Source organism: Lutra lutra, chromosome 14 (genome assembly GCF_902655055.1).
Source record: "Lutra lutra chromosome 14, mLutLut1.2, whole genome shotgun sequence".
Classification (NCBI taxonomy): domain Eukaryota; kingdom Metazoa; phylum Chordata; class Mammalia; order Carnivora; family Mustelidae; genus Lutra; species Lutra lutra.
The window spans coordinates 22,935,987-22,951,840 of NC_062291.1; the positions used below are offsets into that span (position 1 = coordinate 22,935,987).

Consider the following 15,854-nt stretch of genomic DNA (forward strand, 5'->3'; position numbering starts at 1 on the left):
AGTCACACCAGACCTGAGGAGCCTCAGGCCTGATGGTCAGGAATGTCAGCCTTCACTCTGTGAACGAGCACAGAACGCTGACAAGCAGAAATCTCTGCTCGAGAGACTTCCCCCATCAGCTACCCTCCATAGGCCTTGCAGCCAAAGGAAGCGCCGCGCGTGCAGGCTGCTCTGTCCCGGGGAAGATCACAGCCCCAAAGGTCCTCCGGCAGTTTGCAAGAAGAACGTTACCACGGCTACTTCCATGCTGGGTCGTTTGGCTCACAGAAAACCAGGCTCCCCAACCTGCCACAAAGCTGTCAGCCAGACAGCCACCTGCAACCTCTGCCTGCCCTCTTGAACAGCCCAGCACAGCGACCCCAGGCACTGACTCTACCCACGTCCCATAGGCAGCGAAGACCACCTCTTGCTCTTTAAGAAATAAACACATTTTAGACAACTTAAGTTTCCAACTATTTTCTTTCTCCCCAAGGTGACATCATCATTCCTAACATGGAGAGGAGAAATCTCAGTTGGGCAGCAGTACTCTAGCTGGGATAATGTGACCTATGAAAGATAAGGCAAATCTTCTGGAGTCGATACCAGTTCTGGAAAATATCTATGTATCTATCTGTCTGGAAGCCTGAGGTAGCTCCAGTATTTTCACCACAGTCGGAAGATACTGTCCCTCAGAGTGCGTCCTTCAAAACCAAGTACGGGCACTGTGTACTGTTAATAACTGGTCCGCTCCGTGTCTTAAGGTGGTTAATAAAATAGTTATCTGGTATTCAAGCTTATGTTTTTAGTCAAATGGCTGTCAGAGGCCAAGGATTACAGAGAGAAGGGAACACTGTCAGAAAGAAATCAGTGAAACTCAAGGTCAGAATAACAGTTTTATGATGTAAACTTTTGAGAAAGAATCATCTTTCCAAATGAGGACGCACACAGATATTTTAAATATAACCCATTATTCTGTTTTTATAAGTTTTTTATTATAAAAATATAGACCTTCATTATAGAAAATCTCATGTTTTTCTTAAAATGATAGTACCACTATCTAAAGCAAGTTGATCAAAAGCTTTGTTAATAACTCTCTGGAGCTATCCATGGAAAGAAAAAGGAAGTGATTTTGATGTGTTTTGATGTCGACAGTCAAGATGATTCATCATGGTCATCTGCAGACTCTGCTCTCAGACAGACTGCCCAGTCCTGTTGGAGGGAACGCTCAAGGAGGCTCGGTCTCACCCCTCACTCTGACACCAACACATAAGGCTAAGGCAACCCTGATCCAGAACACAGAATTTCCCTGCAGAAATGATCTGGTTCAGAGAAAGCCCAATTTCCCAAATGCTGGGTTTCTCTGATGATTGAATAATTTGTTTTTTCAAGTTGGATTTGCTGCTGATTCTAACAATTGCCTCACTCCCAAGTACGAGGGGTCTGTGGGAGTTGGGGGTTGGGGGGAAAGACTGTGGATGAGACAAATGCTGGGGCCGTTTCCTCTAGTCAACCACAGATGACCCTCTTACTTTAGCCCATTTCTCAGTGGGACAATGAGAGGGCTTGGCACAGACTCTTGAGCAGAGACAGGGGACTCACTGGTTTTAGTTTTTTAAAGTAGCTCCAACAAGGCCCAGAAGTTTCCAAGTTGTTAAGGCAAGGCCTCTGCCTTTCAGCAACCCCCACCTGCCTCCTGCTGATCCTTCAACCCAAGCACAGTGCGTTACCTCAGGCCGCAGAAGCCTGCTCATCCACATCTGGGGCGTAAGATGCTCCCGTCCTTTAAACAGACACAGGGCAGGAGGAGACAACTAGGAAACTCTGTCTCTCTATACGTAACCCCCCATTTCTCTCTCGAGCACGTAATTTTGGAAAGGCAACTTCTCGGTCTTTCTGTGTTTCAGGAAAACGGTCCTCTCCTCCCTTTCCCAGGCTCAGCCCCGGCTTTCACGCGCCGGTGTCTGTCACCACCACGCAGAAGCGTGGGAGCCACCTCCTTCCACATCTGACCGGATGTGAAGGGAGAACCCCTGGAGCCTGGTTTGGTCTGGCTTCCTCACGAGGCCCGTAAGACGCACACGCACCTTTCGTCATCCATTTCCAGGCTGGACTCGCTCTCGGAGAGCTGCCGGCACAGGGCTTCCCTCCGCTCCATCTCCCGCTGCAGCTTCCTCTGCAGCCGCAGATTCTCCTCCCGCATGTGGCGCTCCTCCTCCAGGTACTGGGCCATTTTCTCAGAATCTGAAAGGCCAGAATTCTCCATTCAGCCGTGTTCCATGCGGTCACACTCACACCTGAGCTAAGAACACTGCGGTCAGGCTCCCGTGCCACAAAGAATCGCGGGCCCTCTCCCACATGCGAGGGGATCCGGACTTAAAGGCTACCCCACGCATGCCAGTTCCCCAACAAGTTGCATGTACAAGAAATATAAGAAGTGCCATGGCACTGGGAGGTTAGGTAGGTATCTTCACGCCCACTTGGGTGCCTTCTACAGTGAAGCGTGGGGAAGAGGAAATGGTGGAGTGGCAGCGCCCGGAGCTTTCCCCGCTGCTGGAGCCCACAGAGGCGGGGGCCCAGCCAGGGGGCCCGACTCAGCCCTGGGCTCCCCTCAGGGAGGCACCAGCTCTGCTGCTCCTCAGCTCCAGACACAGAGGGAGCCCGTCACACCCACCAGCACACCGGCGAAGACTGCTGCACTAGAACCCACTTGGTAAGTCAGAATTCTGTTTATGAAAATAGGAACAGATGCAGTAAACAACTCTAGGTGAGCATGTCAGGTCGAACTTCTGGAGTGTCTGTGAGACTATTTTCCTAACCCAGGCCCAGCCTCTCTGAGGTTCCTCAGGCACTGCCCTGTGTGATAAGGACACAGCCACAATACTGGTTTCCTAGCCCAGAGCTGATTAGTCCCAGCATGAGACACTGGAAGCTGTGGAGCCCCTTGGATTCACTCTACAGGAATCAGAAATGTGGGGCTGCCATCTTCATGAGGTTCTAGAATCTCCTTGTGCCAAGTTCCCTGGAGCTTTCACCAGACCTGCCCTCCTGAGGGGACTCTGCCGGACTGTGGGGTACCTGCCAGCACCATTCCAGTGAATGGTTAAAACCTGTCCCCACCTCTGACAGAATATGTGAAGTCACCAAAATATCGATATACAATTCAGTATCAGCCCATCTTCTTGCTTCCTTCCTTTTCCCTTCTCTCAGCCAATGAACTTGGGAAAAGTAAACTCTCCATCTACTTCTCTTTTCTGAAAAATAGAACTCAAGAACTCAAGAGCGGTCACAATCATGTTTAAGAGAGAGTCCCACAGGTTCCTGCTCCGTATTATTAGCCCACTCCAAATTCTTTCAAGAAGGAAGGAGGAGTGAGAGTTCCACCCTAATCATTTCTTTCCCACAAAGTGACCCTACTTCAACTCCTAAATCTATCCAATTAGTTTGTTTTAAGCACCTCTATGAAGGTCTGGTGTTTTAGCAAATAATGACTTTTGATGGTAAGAATTCCGTGATTTCCAAGACAGCATCATTACAGAAACTATAAAACCTCTTGAATATCCTTACTTTAGAAATTCAACTAAAAATGCCAAAAACACTAAGTTATTAAACACTATTATGTGCACTAAACACTAAATCCCTCAGTTGTTTTCAATATAACCAGAAACCCTGCTGTCTAATCCAGATGCAAAAGTCTCTTTAATTGAAGGCAAGCTGGGAAAATATTTACAAAGTACACGTTTAATATAAACGATTTAAATTATTTCATCCCAAATATGCAAGCCGGCAGAATTTTTCACTAGCTCTACAGGAAGCACTAGATTGGGCCCTTGGAGTATTATTGTTTCTAGAACAAGAGGGGCGGCTGTTGGAGCAAGCTGCCTTTCTTTTCCATAAATAGGAAAGCTTCAGAGAACTGAGGATTTATGAGGCTTCAAGAATAATCGTTTAAGAGGAAACACTGTCTTTGTCTCTCAGATGCAACCCTTCAGCATCTGGGGATATCAGCAGGGGAATCCTTAAGCAATAATCTATACACAAGAACATCAGTCAGCAGGAGTGATGGCTGGGGGACTTTCCTGGCATCTGGGCAATTAACCCAGAAGCCAGAGGACAGAGAAGGCACCAGGCCCATCACCTCTGGGTGGCACAGACCAGCCTCAGCTGCTGACACCATGGTATGCCTTGGGTGCCCTCTGCTGGCACATCACCACACCTGACTTCAAGACTGGATTTACTCCATTGAGTCACCCTGTCACCTTCTCTCACACAGAGCTAGCTCCCTAAGACTTAAGGGGCCACAGCTGATGCTTCCACCATCTTTAGCCATCTTGGAACACTCAGTCAAAGACGACATCAACAGAGGGTGACTTCACAGACTCCAAACAGCTGGGTCTCCTATGATCCAAAGGTGGCCTGTACATTTTGTACCCCCTTTCAAGTTTACGGTTAGAAAATGCTGGTGCCCAGGATGCACCACAAACAGATCAGAACCCTGTGGGTGAAGCCTCTCCACTGCTGTACTGAACAGTCCCCAAGGGATTCTTATGTTCACCCTGAGCTGAGACCCGCAGGGAGACAAGTTCAAGTTCTGATACAGCAGACCTGGAGGGTGAAGAGCCAAGAACCCAGCAGTAGCCCGGGGACCTGACCTCGGTCACTAACTCATCCTCTAAACCAATCCAGACCAGCTGTGAGCCAGCCACGTGCCATATGTCCCTCCTTCCATTCAGCCTTCTCTGCCCTCACAAAATCAAAATGGCACTTATGGATGCCTCTGTCCGCATTGGCAGGCTCTTCAAATACCAGATATTGCCACAGGAACAAAGTAAAGGGAGTGAAAAATTCTTCCTCAATTTCTTCTAAAGGTTTTGCCTGGGGCACAAGAAAGAAAAATGTAAGCCGGTGGCACAAAAGACCTCTGTCTGTCCAGCAAACCAAAACTCAAAAAATATCCTAACATATCTATTATTTGAGAACTTGCTGATTTGTTTTCATAAAATGTATTTCATGGTTCTCAACTCAAGGGTACACATCAGAATTCCTTGTATTAAAAAAAGATGGAGGGCTGGTTTCTACTAGCGTGAGCCCAGAAACTATGAGGTTAGACAGAATAATGGACCCCCCAAAGATGTCCACATCCTAATTCCTGAGGCCCGTGACGATGTTACTTTAGGCGGCAAAAGGGACTTTGCAGATTTGATTAAGTTAAGGATCCTGAGATGGGAACTTATCCTGGATTATCTGGCTGGACAAATGTTAGGCCAGCGTTTCGTACGAAGGAGGCAGGGGGTCAGAGTGAAAAGGTACACCCATGGGTGCAGGCAGGAATGCTGCTCAGGCAGGGAAGGGGCTATGAGCCAAAACTCGCAAGCAGCCTCTGAACGCTAGAAAAAGCAAGGAAACAGTCTCCCTTAGGGCCTCTTATAAGAAACCAGACCTGCTGACACCTTGATTTTAGGCCACCAAGACCTATTCTGGACTGTAGACCTTCAGAATTGCCTTAAGCAACTAAGGTTGTGATCATTTATTATGGCAACAAGAGCAAATGAACACCATTTCTTACAGTTCCAAGGATGATCCTGAGTCACCAACCCACCAGATGCACTACCAGACTAGAACTTACAATGAACTTTAGAGAAGGAAACAGAAAGGTAACTATCACCAAAAATTTAAATGCATAGTCACTGGACTCTGTAATTCCACTTCTAGAGTTTATCCTGAAGTGTTCTTGCTCGGGTGTCAAATGTGGGGACACAGATGTTCACTGTGGTTGCAGCATGACAACCAGAACGGGCCCATTGACACAGGACATATAGCATCCATGGGCGATGCCTTCTAAGACTCCCAGTGGGTGCCCAAAACTAAGGATGACCCCAAACCCTGAATATACTATGTATTTTCCTAAATATACACACTATGACAAAGTTTAATTTTTTAAATCAGGCACAGGAAGAGGTTAACAAAGTAATAATAAACTAGGACAATTTTAACAATATAGGATACTATATGTTATATGAAGTGGTCCCATTCTCTCTTGTGGGGGACCCAGGGCAGGCCACTCCACGATGGGCCACTTTGGCAGGAACAGTATTTTGAGGTAAAGCAATCCACACCCATCAGATTCAAGAAAAGCTCTTTATTCCCCCACAACTGCCTGCCTTTATCAGGAAGAGAATTACCCCTACAGATTCTTCTTTATCTACAAAACTTATCCACATAATAGGGCAACCTTTGTTTTCTAAGCATCTCCTCTCACCTTCCTGCTAAGGGTCTGTCTCCCTTTGTACTGTCAGCACACCACCCCTCTCTTTCGCTCAGGTTAGCTTCCCGGTGCCTGACTGTCCTTGGAATTTCCACATCTGTGTGGAGTCCCCGTACATATGCTATTAGATTTGATTTTCTCCTGTTAATCTGTCTCATTTCAATTTGATTCGTAGTCCAGCTACAAGAACCTTGAAGGGCAGAGAAAGGTCTTCCTCCCCAATACTCTCAAAATATCCTACCGGGCTGTACTTGCCCTGCTTGTGATGATGTAACATGATACGATGTCTGTGTGAGATGAAGTGAGGGGAATGACACAGGCATTGTGACATATCATCAGGCTTCTACTGCTCTTCTGAGGGTAAGGCAGGAGGGTCACCTGCCTCCCGACTGGGCTGACACTATGGAAAGTGAAGCTGTGTGGTAAGAAGGGACTGGCGTATCCCCAGAACCAAATATGAACCAGCCTTTTAGAAAGGGAATCAGAGAGCTCTCTACATGTATTGGCAAGGAAAAACTTGCAAGATACAGTAAGTAAAAATAGATAAATACAAAAGAGTGTGCTCGCTGTGCTGCTTTTAGTATAAAGTAAGTTTATCCAGACACATACATGTATCTGGAAGAAAAGATAAAAAAGTGTCTAACCACGAGACATGGGCGGCTGGGGTCAGGGGCGAGAGGGAGAGCCCCTCCTCCCCTGCACACCCAGCTTGGCACTGTCTGTTCAAATGCCTCTGAGCAGCCTGCACACGGAAATGGGGAAGACCCAAGCAAATGCACGGTGACCTCATCAAGTGTTCAGAAATCTAGTTCCCCTGATTTCCAACTCAACAACTGGACATTTTCCCAAACAATAAGGATACGTTTTTAAAGCATTTATTCTTCAAGTACGACAAATGTTAGCTCATCCTAAAATTTAGTAGTAAGGATGATACACGCTCTGGTCTCTGCCTTTGTTCCCCCAAAGTACATTTGTGAACACAGGGAGAAGCATAAAAATAGTACCCCGATTCTGGACCCTCCCACAATTATTTGATTTTCTAGAAGTACTCGAAACTATCTGCCTGTCCTACTGCAATATTTTCAAAAATAATCCATTCCAGGACAGAAGGGTTTCTATACGCATGTATTGGTAATGGACTACAGGATGGATCGGACCTATGCAAATCCAACGGTCAATACTGGTAAAAGCCTGTGCTTGGTAATTGGGTTGCCTGTGCACACAGACGACCGAGGAGAGAAACCAGGGGCTACGTACGCTGTAACTGAGCGGCTCTCAGCTGCTTCTTCAGCCTTTCCACTTCATTCTTTAAAAACCTGATGTGGCGCATCATGTTTTCTGGAGAGTCTATCTCCATGGAGATGTCTCTAGGCGACGGGGGAGCAGAGACCGGCTGGTCTAATTTCTCCTGCAGGATTCTTCCGTGAAAAGAAAAATTCCAACAATGAAAAACAGTTTCCCTTAAAAGACAAAACATACTAGCTGGAGGGTTTGTTTCCACGGCAAGCTCCTGTGAGTCACCAGAATTCACAGGGTTGACAAACTCAGGCTCTGCCATTTTATACCCACTTTGGGTCTCCCTTACTTAGTATCCACGTCAAGGTCAAAGGGCAGAGCTGAAGGATCCACCGTCCTTTTTCTCTTTTAAATGATTGCTGATAATTATGCATTAGTGAAAAAGTCATCAGCATTTGCTTCTGATTATTATGCCTGGCATACATTAGGCACTCAGAATTATCTGCTGACTCAATGCATCACATCGGCTTGTGGGAACAGAGATACTAAAGAAATTTCACTCTCAACGCTTTCTGGTAAATGCTTCTGAACTCCGTACTACTAGGGTCCCCTTGGAAGGAGACACCACACAGACTCCACTTCAAAAATTCCCTCCTAAAAAACCAGTCCTAAGACTGGGGCAAACTGGGCTGACGGCCCTTTGCTTCTATTCATAGTACAGGTGAAAAGATAAAGAACAAAACCAAGCCACAATCCTTGGGTTAATAATTGGTGGTCCCACCTTCTCGAGCAATTATCACTAGTTTGAGGCACAAGGAATGTCAATATTCAACAGCTTTTCACTGACCAAATGATACATCGTATTGTTTAACACAATACTTTGACACTTACACATATAAAACTTCCAACTGTGTTCTGTAAAGGAAGAGAGATTGGCAATGGACCTCTAGGCTCCCCTTTCATAAGCTGCTAGGCTCTTGGTTTGGTTTGGCTTTTAACTTTTACCTTTAAGTTTGCCCAATTGTAAATTGTGAATTACCTTTAGGCCTGCCCTTGTTGAGAAAACTGGCATGTTAAACATTATAATGGTCCTGCATTTACTGTATTAAATACCCTTTCATAATTCAATTTATTAGCACCACTACAATAATGCAAAACACACCCAATTCAACATCAGCTTGAGTATTTCCCCTAGAGATACAGCTCTAATTTTCACTTCTCTTAAAGCCTGTGATAGGACTGTATTTTGCAAATTTAGAGACGAACTCAAAATAACTTACGGATGTTCATCCAAACCAAATACTTATGGCAAAAGGACTCTGGTTAGCAAACAAAAGATCCTAGTGAAGTAGATTAAGGAACATTTTTAAAACTCCCTTTCTACACCCCCACACACATCCCACATACAGAACACCCTGCCATTCTTCAAGTCCTGCTCCATCACCCAACGGATGCAGCACTTAAAAATCAGGACACGAAGTGGTTCAAGAAACGTCTGCTGTTGAATGACATGTAACACCCATGTACACACATTTAGCACAACGATTCCTAACCTTAACTATGTAAAAGTATTTACAGTAAGTCTTCATGCCAATAGATAATTTTCCTATTAAAATCTCAGCCTTCCTGTTGAAATACATTCTAGAGATGTGTAATAATTAGCCGTACACCATACACAACCGAAGCACTTGAAAAAAATGGGGGAAGTCAGTTCAATAAGGTAAGATGCTGAAATTGTAACGATCTTTCCTGAACAATTTAAGGGGAACCAATAGCACCTTGACTAATGTCTTCATAGACTTTGTCCCAAATGAAAGGAAATTTTACTGGGACTAGAAGAGAGAAATAGAAAGATGCAACATGAGAAGAGTTCAGGAGGCTTTCAACTTTTTTTTGGTTTGGCAAGTTAAAACAATGTGCATCACCCAAGGAATTAAAACTCCCCTTTCTCTCCATCAACCACACCCAGAGCAGCGCTCTTGCCGTGCACATGCCCCACACTGAACAGCAAGACTAAACAAACCGCTTTTCGGCTTCAAGTTTGTCCATCCTTTTCCAGAGACGATTAACTAGCGCTTCTTGTTCTTGTTCCAAAGTATTTTCAAGGTCAATCTTCTCTCGTCTCAACTAAAGGAAGGAAAAAAGTTTTACTGAGAATAGAAAGCCATTTAAACTTTTGTTAATGAGATTTTTTTTGATTGGACCATGAGGACCCCCTTACTTGGAGAAAACTGCAAAGAAATGGCCAATTTCCTGGCACAGTCACATTAAGTGCATCTAGTTCTTAACCTTTAGTTGAGAGAACCGAGACAGGTTCATTCTCTGCTGTGAACGCTTCCCTGCTGTCTGGTACACGAGCCACACGGCTTGTTTCAGCATTCACTCAAGGCACAGGGAAAGTCTTCCTCAGAGAGGGTTGAGAGAGCTCAGCTTACTACTCTTACCAGGACTTCTCCAGGTTTGTCCCCTGACCCCAGTGCTGCATTGTAGTTCAGGGCTAAACCAGAAAGGTTTTATTACCATTTATATAAAGAGCTCAACACCTGAAGACAATTCTTTATACTGATTAACGGCTGCACAATGCCAGTTACCTCTGAGGAGGTAAGGAAGAGAGGTCTGATTTGGGAGAAAGTATACAACAGCAAGGAAGCCCCAAAATGCATTCTACTTCATGAAAAGAGCACACATGGGAAAATTCATTTACTCCATCAATACTGGGCAATATGAAAATACTATGAACGATGCCAGTCACTGGCTAATAAGGGTGTATCAGGGAATCAAAGTCAGAATTTTCGGCTTCATGACAGATATATTTTAGTGGGGTCAAGAGAGTAAATGAAATAGATTTTGTACTTTGGTGGCGAGTGAAAGAGCTATGAAGAAAGGGCTCGCAAGAAGGATAAAAAGTGCAATGATCCATTTCACAGCTATGTGCAGAGGGAATGTGTTATATCATTCTTTATATTTCTCTACCTGTTTGAGATATTAAATAATTTTAACAATTTTTTTTTTTTTTAAGAAAAGAAAGGTTATGGTACTGCCCCTATACTGTCTCTTAGAATAGCAACTCACCTTTTCAATCACCAAGTCAACAAATTATTTTTGATTGCACAGCTACAAAGATTGCCTTAGCAGGTCACAGAGGCAAGCTCCTCACTGATTAAAGATCCCTGTACAGGGCCATCTGGGTGGCTCAGTCAGTTAAGCGGCAATCTCTTGATTTCCGCTCAGGTCCTGATCTCCAGGGTCCTTGGATCAAGCCCTGCATTGAGCTCCCTGCTTGGCAGGGAGTCTGCTTGTCTCCCTCTCTATCTGCCACACCCCCTGCTTTCTTCTTCTCTAGGATAAATAAATCAATCTTAAAAAGAAAAAAAATCCCTGCATATACAGTAAGATGAGACCAGCACTATGTATAAACTGCAGTCTTTTAAAGCAACCAAAGCAGACCTTATTATCAGTCAATAAGCCAAGGTCACATCGCATGGTCAAGTGAAAACACAGCCTGGAAACGCATGCGCCAGCAGGTGAAGGGGCGGGGCAGGGGGAGAGGAACAAGCGGATGCCACACTGACTGCAGAGCCCAACTTGGGGCTCGAGTTGGACACTCAATGGAGCCACACAGGCACTCCGAACCCAAGTCCCTTCTGACTACTTATTCTGCGAGCGCCCAGCCCAGTGGGTATCACCGACTTGTGTAATATTCATTTAAAAGCCTGCTTTATAATTAAATCAGTCCAATGGACTGCCAAATTCTTTTCTTCTCTTCAGTAGCTCTCCTTCCCGTTGCAAGTTAATTAACGTCAGACCAGGAGTTCTTACTACGTTCCCAAAATAAATACAGAAACTTCAGTAGATAAAATTAAGTGCATAAAAGTCTAGCTGGTTCATGTGACTTCACAGCCCCTCCTAGCTCCATCTTCTCACTGGGCAGATACTAACCTATCATCAAAAAAGCCAAAGGTGGGGGGTGGCTGAGAGATGGCTCCCAGCACCACCACACTTCTTTCTCCCTGTAGCGTTTTCCCATTTAAAGAGAACTGAGACACTGGGGTGGGGGGTAGAGGTGTGGGAAAGAAATGGTTGGCCAAAAAACCTGGTGAGAACTTCAGCCTCACCGCTGTGCTCAACTACAGAATTTGGAACGTCTTAATGAATTTTTTTCAATCTACACTGAAAAGTTTTACTCTAACCACATTATCATGGGAATCATGTATCACATGCACAATTTTTTCCCCAAGGATTTATTTTTATTTTTCTAAAGATTTTATTTATTTGACAGAGAGAGAGATCCCAAGTAGGCAGAGAGGCAAGCAGAGGTTGGGGGGTGGGGGGGGAGCAGACCCCCTGCTGAACAGAGAGCCCGATGAGGGGCTCGATCCCAGTACCCTGAGATCATGATCAGAGCCGAAGGCAGAGGCTTAACCCACTGAGCCACCCAGGTGCCTCTCAAAGTTTTATTTGAGAGTGTGTGTGAGTTGGGGGAAGGAGATGGTTTGCACAGAGGCAGAGGGAGAGAGAGAGAGACAGAATCCTCAAGCAGACTCCCAACTGAGTGCAGAGCCCGTTGCAGGGCTCAATCCCAGGACCCTGTCATCATGACCTGAGCCAAAATCAAAAACTGGACATTTAAGTGACTGACCCACCCAGATGTCCCACTTCTATTGGAGAATATATTCTGAACCCCAAACCTCTGGCTTAAAAAACAAATTTTGAAGGCAGCCCCTTACAACTAATCCAAGATAATAAGAGAGAGGGAAAAGCCCATGAAATAAGGGCTACCATAAAAACAGAACAAAGACACAAAGTTGTTACAACACACAGTAGAGGGCACTTAGATGGTGATGATGTAAGAACAGGACCCAATGTTTAAAAAAGAAATCAGAGTCCTCTAACACCCACATTAACCAAACTCTAAGTAGGCTAGATTTTTCTTTCCCAAGAGAAAGAGATAAATTCCAAGAAAACAAGTAGGTGCTGGGGATTAGCATGACAATCCCCCAAAACCTTCCAGGTCAGGTAGTATCTGAAGGCTATCAATAGTTTCGCCCAATTTCCCATCAATTTGTTATGTAACACTATTAGATTTCAAAGTGGTTAACCTGGAGATGCAGAATACCTGGGAAAGTAAAAGCACCGTATTTTAAAAATGACTAAATTACAGACAGAAAAATGAACATTTTCGCAATGGCTGAATGTGTCCCCCAAAATTCCTATGTTGAAGCCCTAACCTCCAGTGTGATGCTATACAGAGGTGGGTCCTTTGGGAGGTACTTAGGCTTAGCTGATGTCATGAGGTTGGGGGCCCCGATGGTGATGGGACTTGTGTCCTTTCTAAGAGTCACAAGAGACCTTGCAGCTTGCTCTCCCCACATGAGGACACAAGGAGAAGTTGGCAGTCTGCAACCTGGAAGACAGTTCTCATCAGAACTCCACGATGCCAACACGCGGGATCTTAGAATTCCAACCTCCAGAGCCATGAGAAATGGGAAATAAATTTCTGTTGTTTATCAGCCATTCTTTGTTGTTGCAAAAGCCCCAATGGAAGAAGTTAATTTTTATTTTTACTACAAAAGTAGAGCCAATAAAAGATCTTAACCTCCTTCCAGCCTACTTTGCGAATATATCAAGGTTTTCCATATCCATGGGAAAGAACAGGATTCATGGAGGGGGCGGGGGGGTGTCTGAAAACAGATCATGAGCAACTGATATGAAAAGAGCTGAGTATAAGGCACCATGGTCCTTGCTCCATGGCAAAGCCTTACTCACCAATTAAAGCAGCAGACACAGAGCTGGTCAAAAGCGGATGCTTCTGCCGGTGTCTGTCCAGGCAGTCAGTGGAATTTTGCTCAGCCCTAACAACTCCCCTCCTAGGCTGGAAGACATCTGACCTCTGCCTTCGAAAACAAGTTTTTTTTTGTTTTTTTTTTTGTTTTTTTAAAGAAATTCAACAGCCAATTTGTATCACAGATGAGTTAAGACAGGTGTTCACAGGCCACAGAACCCCTGAGGTATCTGATTAACCAAGCTGCAGCTGGTTTCAAAATTAAAACCAAGGTCTAGGTCATCACCACGGCCCGCGCAATACTAAGCACAGAAGGAGCCGGCAGAGTTAGTGAAGAGTGAGAGGAAAGGATAGGAAGGATGCTCCCCTTTGAGTCCAGAAGGTCAACAATTTAGGTGAAAAACTCATCTGTGTACATCAGAAATATACCGATAGAGGGGGAAAAAAGGAAAAAGATTTTTAAAAAAACCCATAAAAGAACTATATAGCAAGATAATTAGGGTTGGCTCTGCAGTGAAAGGAATGCTGGTGATAATTTCTCTTCCTGCCTTTTCCTTCCCACACCCAATTTTGTAATGAACATTTGTTTTTGTAACAAAATATTTAAAGACATCGAATCTTAAAAACTGACAATTTCTGGGGTGCCTGGGTAGCTTAGTTGGTTAAGGGTCCTGGGATTGAGCCCCGCATCGGGCTCCCTGCTCAGTGGGGAGCCTGTTTCTCCCTGTGCCACTCCCCCTGCTTGTGTTCCCTCTCTCGCCGTTGGTCTCTCTCTCTGTGTCAAATAAATAAAATATTTTAAAAAATAAAAAAACTGACAATTTTCAATACAATTTAACAGTACATCCATTAATTTAGGATGTTAATTTACATATACAAAATCCTGAATAAGCCAATAAACTCTCAGAGGATTAAATGTTAGCTATTTGAAATTTTCTGAGAATTTTCCAGATAACCCAGAGTCAACCTTCTTTACCACAGTTTCCAAATATTTTTTCTCAAAGACCATCTTCCTATAAAAATTAGATTTGTTCTTTGAAATGAACATAACTTCAGGACAATATTAATATCCCGTCAATATTAACACATGAAAATGACATTATTTCATTATTTACCAGTTCAATAAATTTTAGTTTTGTTCAGTCATGTTGAGAAACGAAGGTCTTTTATGAAAAAAACACATATAATTACTCCGATTTCTGTGGTTTTTGGACTCAAGTGTTCATCACTTAACATCGGCCTAACAGCATATAAACCTGCATAGTGGTTTCCTAATTCAAGGGGACTTTTACCATTTGAGTACCATCAGTGGAACTGGGTGTACATCCTTTTGCTACATTGAGAGTGCTGTGGAGAAGTCCATGGGAAAGAGGTCCCCTCAAAACCATGTTAGAAATACGGTATCACATCAGTGGCTATCACCAGTCCATTACCTAAAATGAGCTTAAGAAAATAACACGAGGAAAACTTTTCTTGATATGCTTTCTCCAAAATGGAAGTTTCTGTGATCGATCATTACTGCCTCCATCCCAATGCCTCACACAGAGATGTTGGATTTACTTAGCCATACACACTAAGCTAAGAAGAAGGCCCTTTCTTAAGTCATCAACTAAATTATTGTTCTGGTTATAAACAAACAGATTTCATGTATTTCAAAAATCACAAAGTCTGAGTACAGTGTCTTTGGATTTTACTGCCCTTACTGTAGCATACCAACGCCTTCAATTTAACAGGCAAACTCTTTACCTCCAGGGCATGACCAGAAACACACCCTGTTGGGATGTGATGAGGTGCCTCTCTTTTACACAGGAAACACGTTTTGAATTTTCCCCCTGCCACTGTGTAACATCTGTACCAACCTTTCCACACAGCAAATGTTAATCCGATGCTTCAAAATAAAGTCTGACAAGATGGAAGACAGTGAGTTTTTCTATTTAATTGAAAAGAGATCTAGCGAAGGAATTCTGAGGGACTGTTTCCCCCGCATCCCGTAGACAGACTGACTTATTTGTGTCCCAGATGGAGTTCAGAGTATCCTTTCCCAGGTCTGGAGTAGGGACCTCTCTCAGCTGCTTCATGACATCCCGACAGCTTATGGATTACAAAAGAAATCCGCCAAAAAGAGAGCCCGCTAAAGCTTGCTCGGAGCACTGAGGATTGCCCCTAGCTTGCCTCCTTCCCAGGAGATCCAGCTCATGCTTCAGCTCTGCTCTGAGGCATTTTCCTACCTGTCCCAAATGAGCAGTTGGTAAAATGCTTATACCCAAGATTCTCAAGCGACCTAAACATCCTCAAAGATTTGCTACAATTGGGGCGCCTGGGTGGCTCGGTGGGTTAAGCCTCTGCCTTCGGCTCAGGTCATGATCCCAGGGTCCTGGAATCGAGCCCCGCATCAGGCGCTCGGCAGGGAGCCTGCTTTCTCCTCTCTCTCTGCCTGCCTTTCTGCCTACTTGTGATCTCTGTCAAATAAATGAATAAAATCTTAAAAAAAAAAAAAAGATTTGCTGCAATCAAATTGCCACAAGCGAACTTCAGGAATTACCCTGATTATTATTCTGGCTGTGCCCCGATGCAGCTTGCCTACATGTGCAGGCA

General features: G+C 44.5%; 1 protein-coding gene across 1 annotated transcript in view; it reads right to left on the bottom strand.

Moving 5' to 3' along the window:
• The window catches only part of CCDC6 (coiled-coil domain containing 6), a 105,584-nt gene that overhangs the window by 14,466 nt on the left and 75,264 nt on the right, over positions 1–15,854 (bottom strand). The window contains exons 4-6 of the mRNA XM_047701566.1: positions 9,501–9,604; positions 7,499–7,659; positions 2,064–2,220 (exon numbers count right to left, since the gene is read on the bottom strand). Of these exons, the coding sequence (XP_047557522.1) occupies positions 2,064–2,220; positions 7,499–7,659; positions 9,501–9,604 (422 nt within the window). The remainder of the gene's footprint in view (positions 1–2,063; positions 2,221–7,498; positions 7,660–9,500; positions 9,605–15,854) is intronic.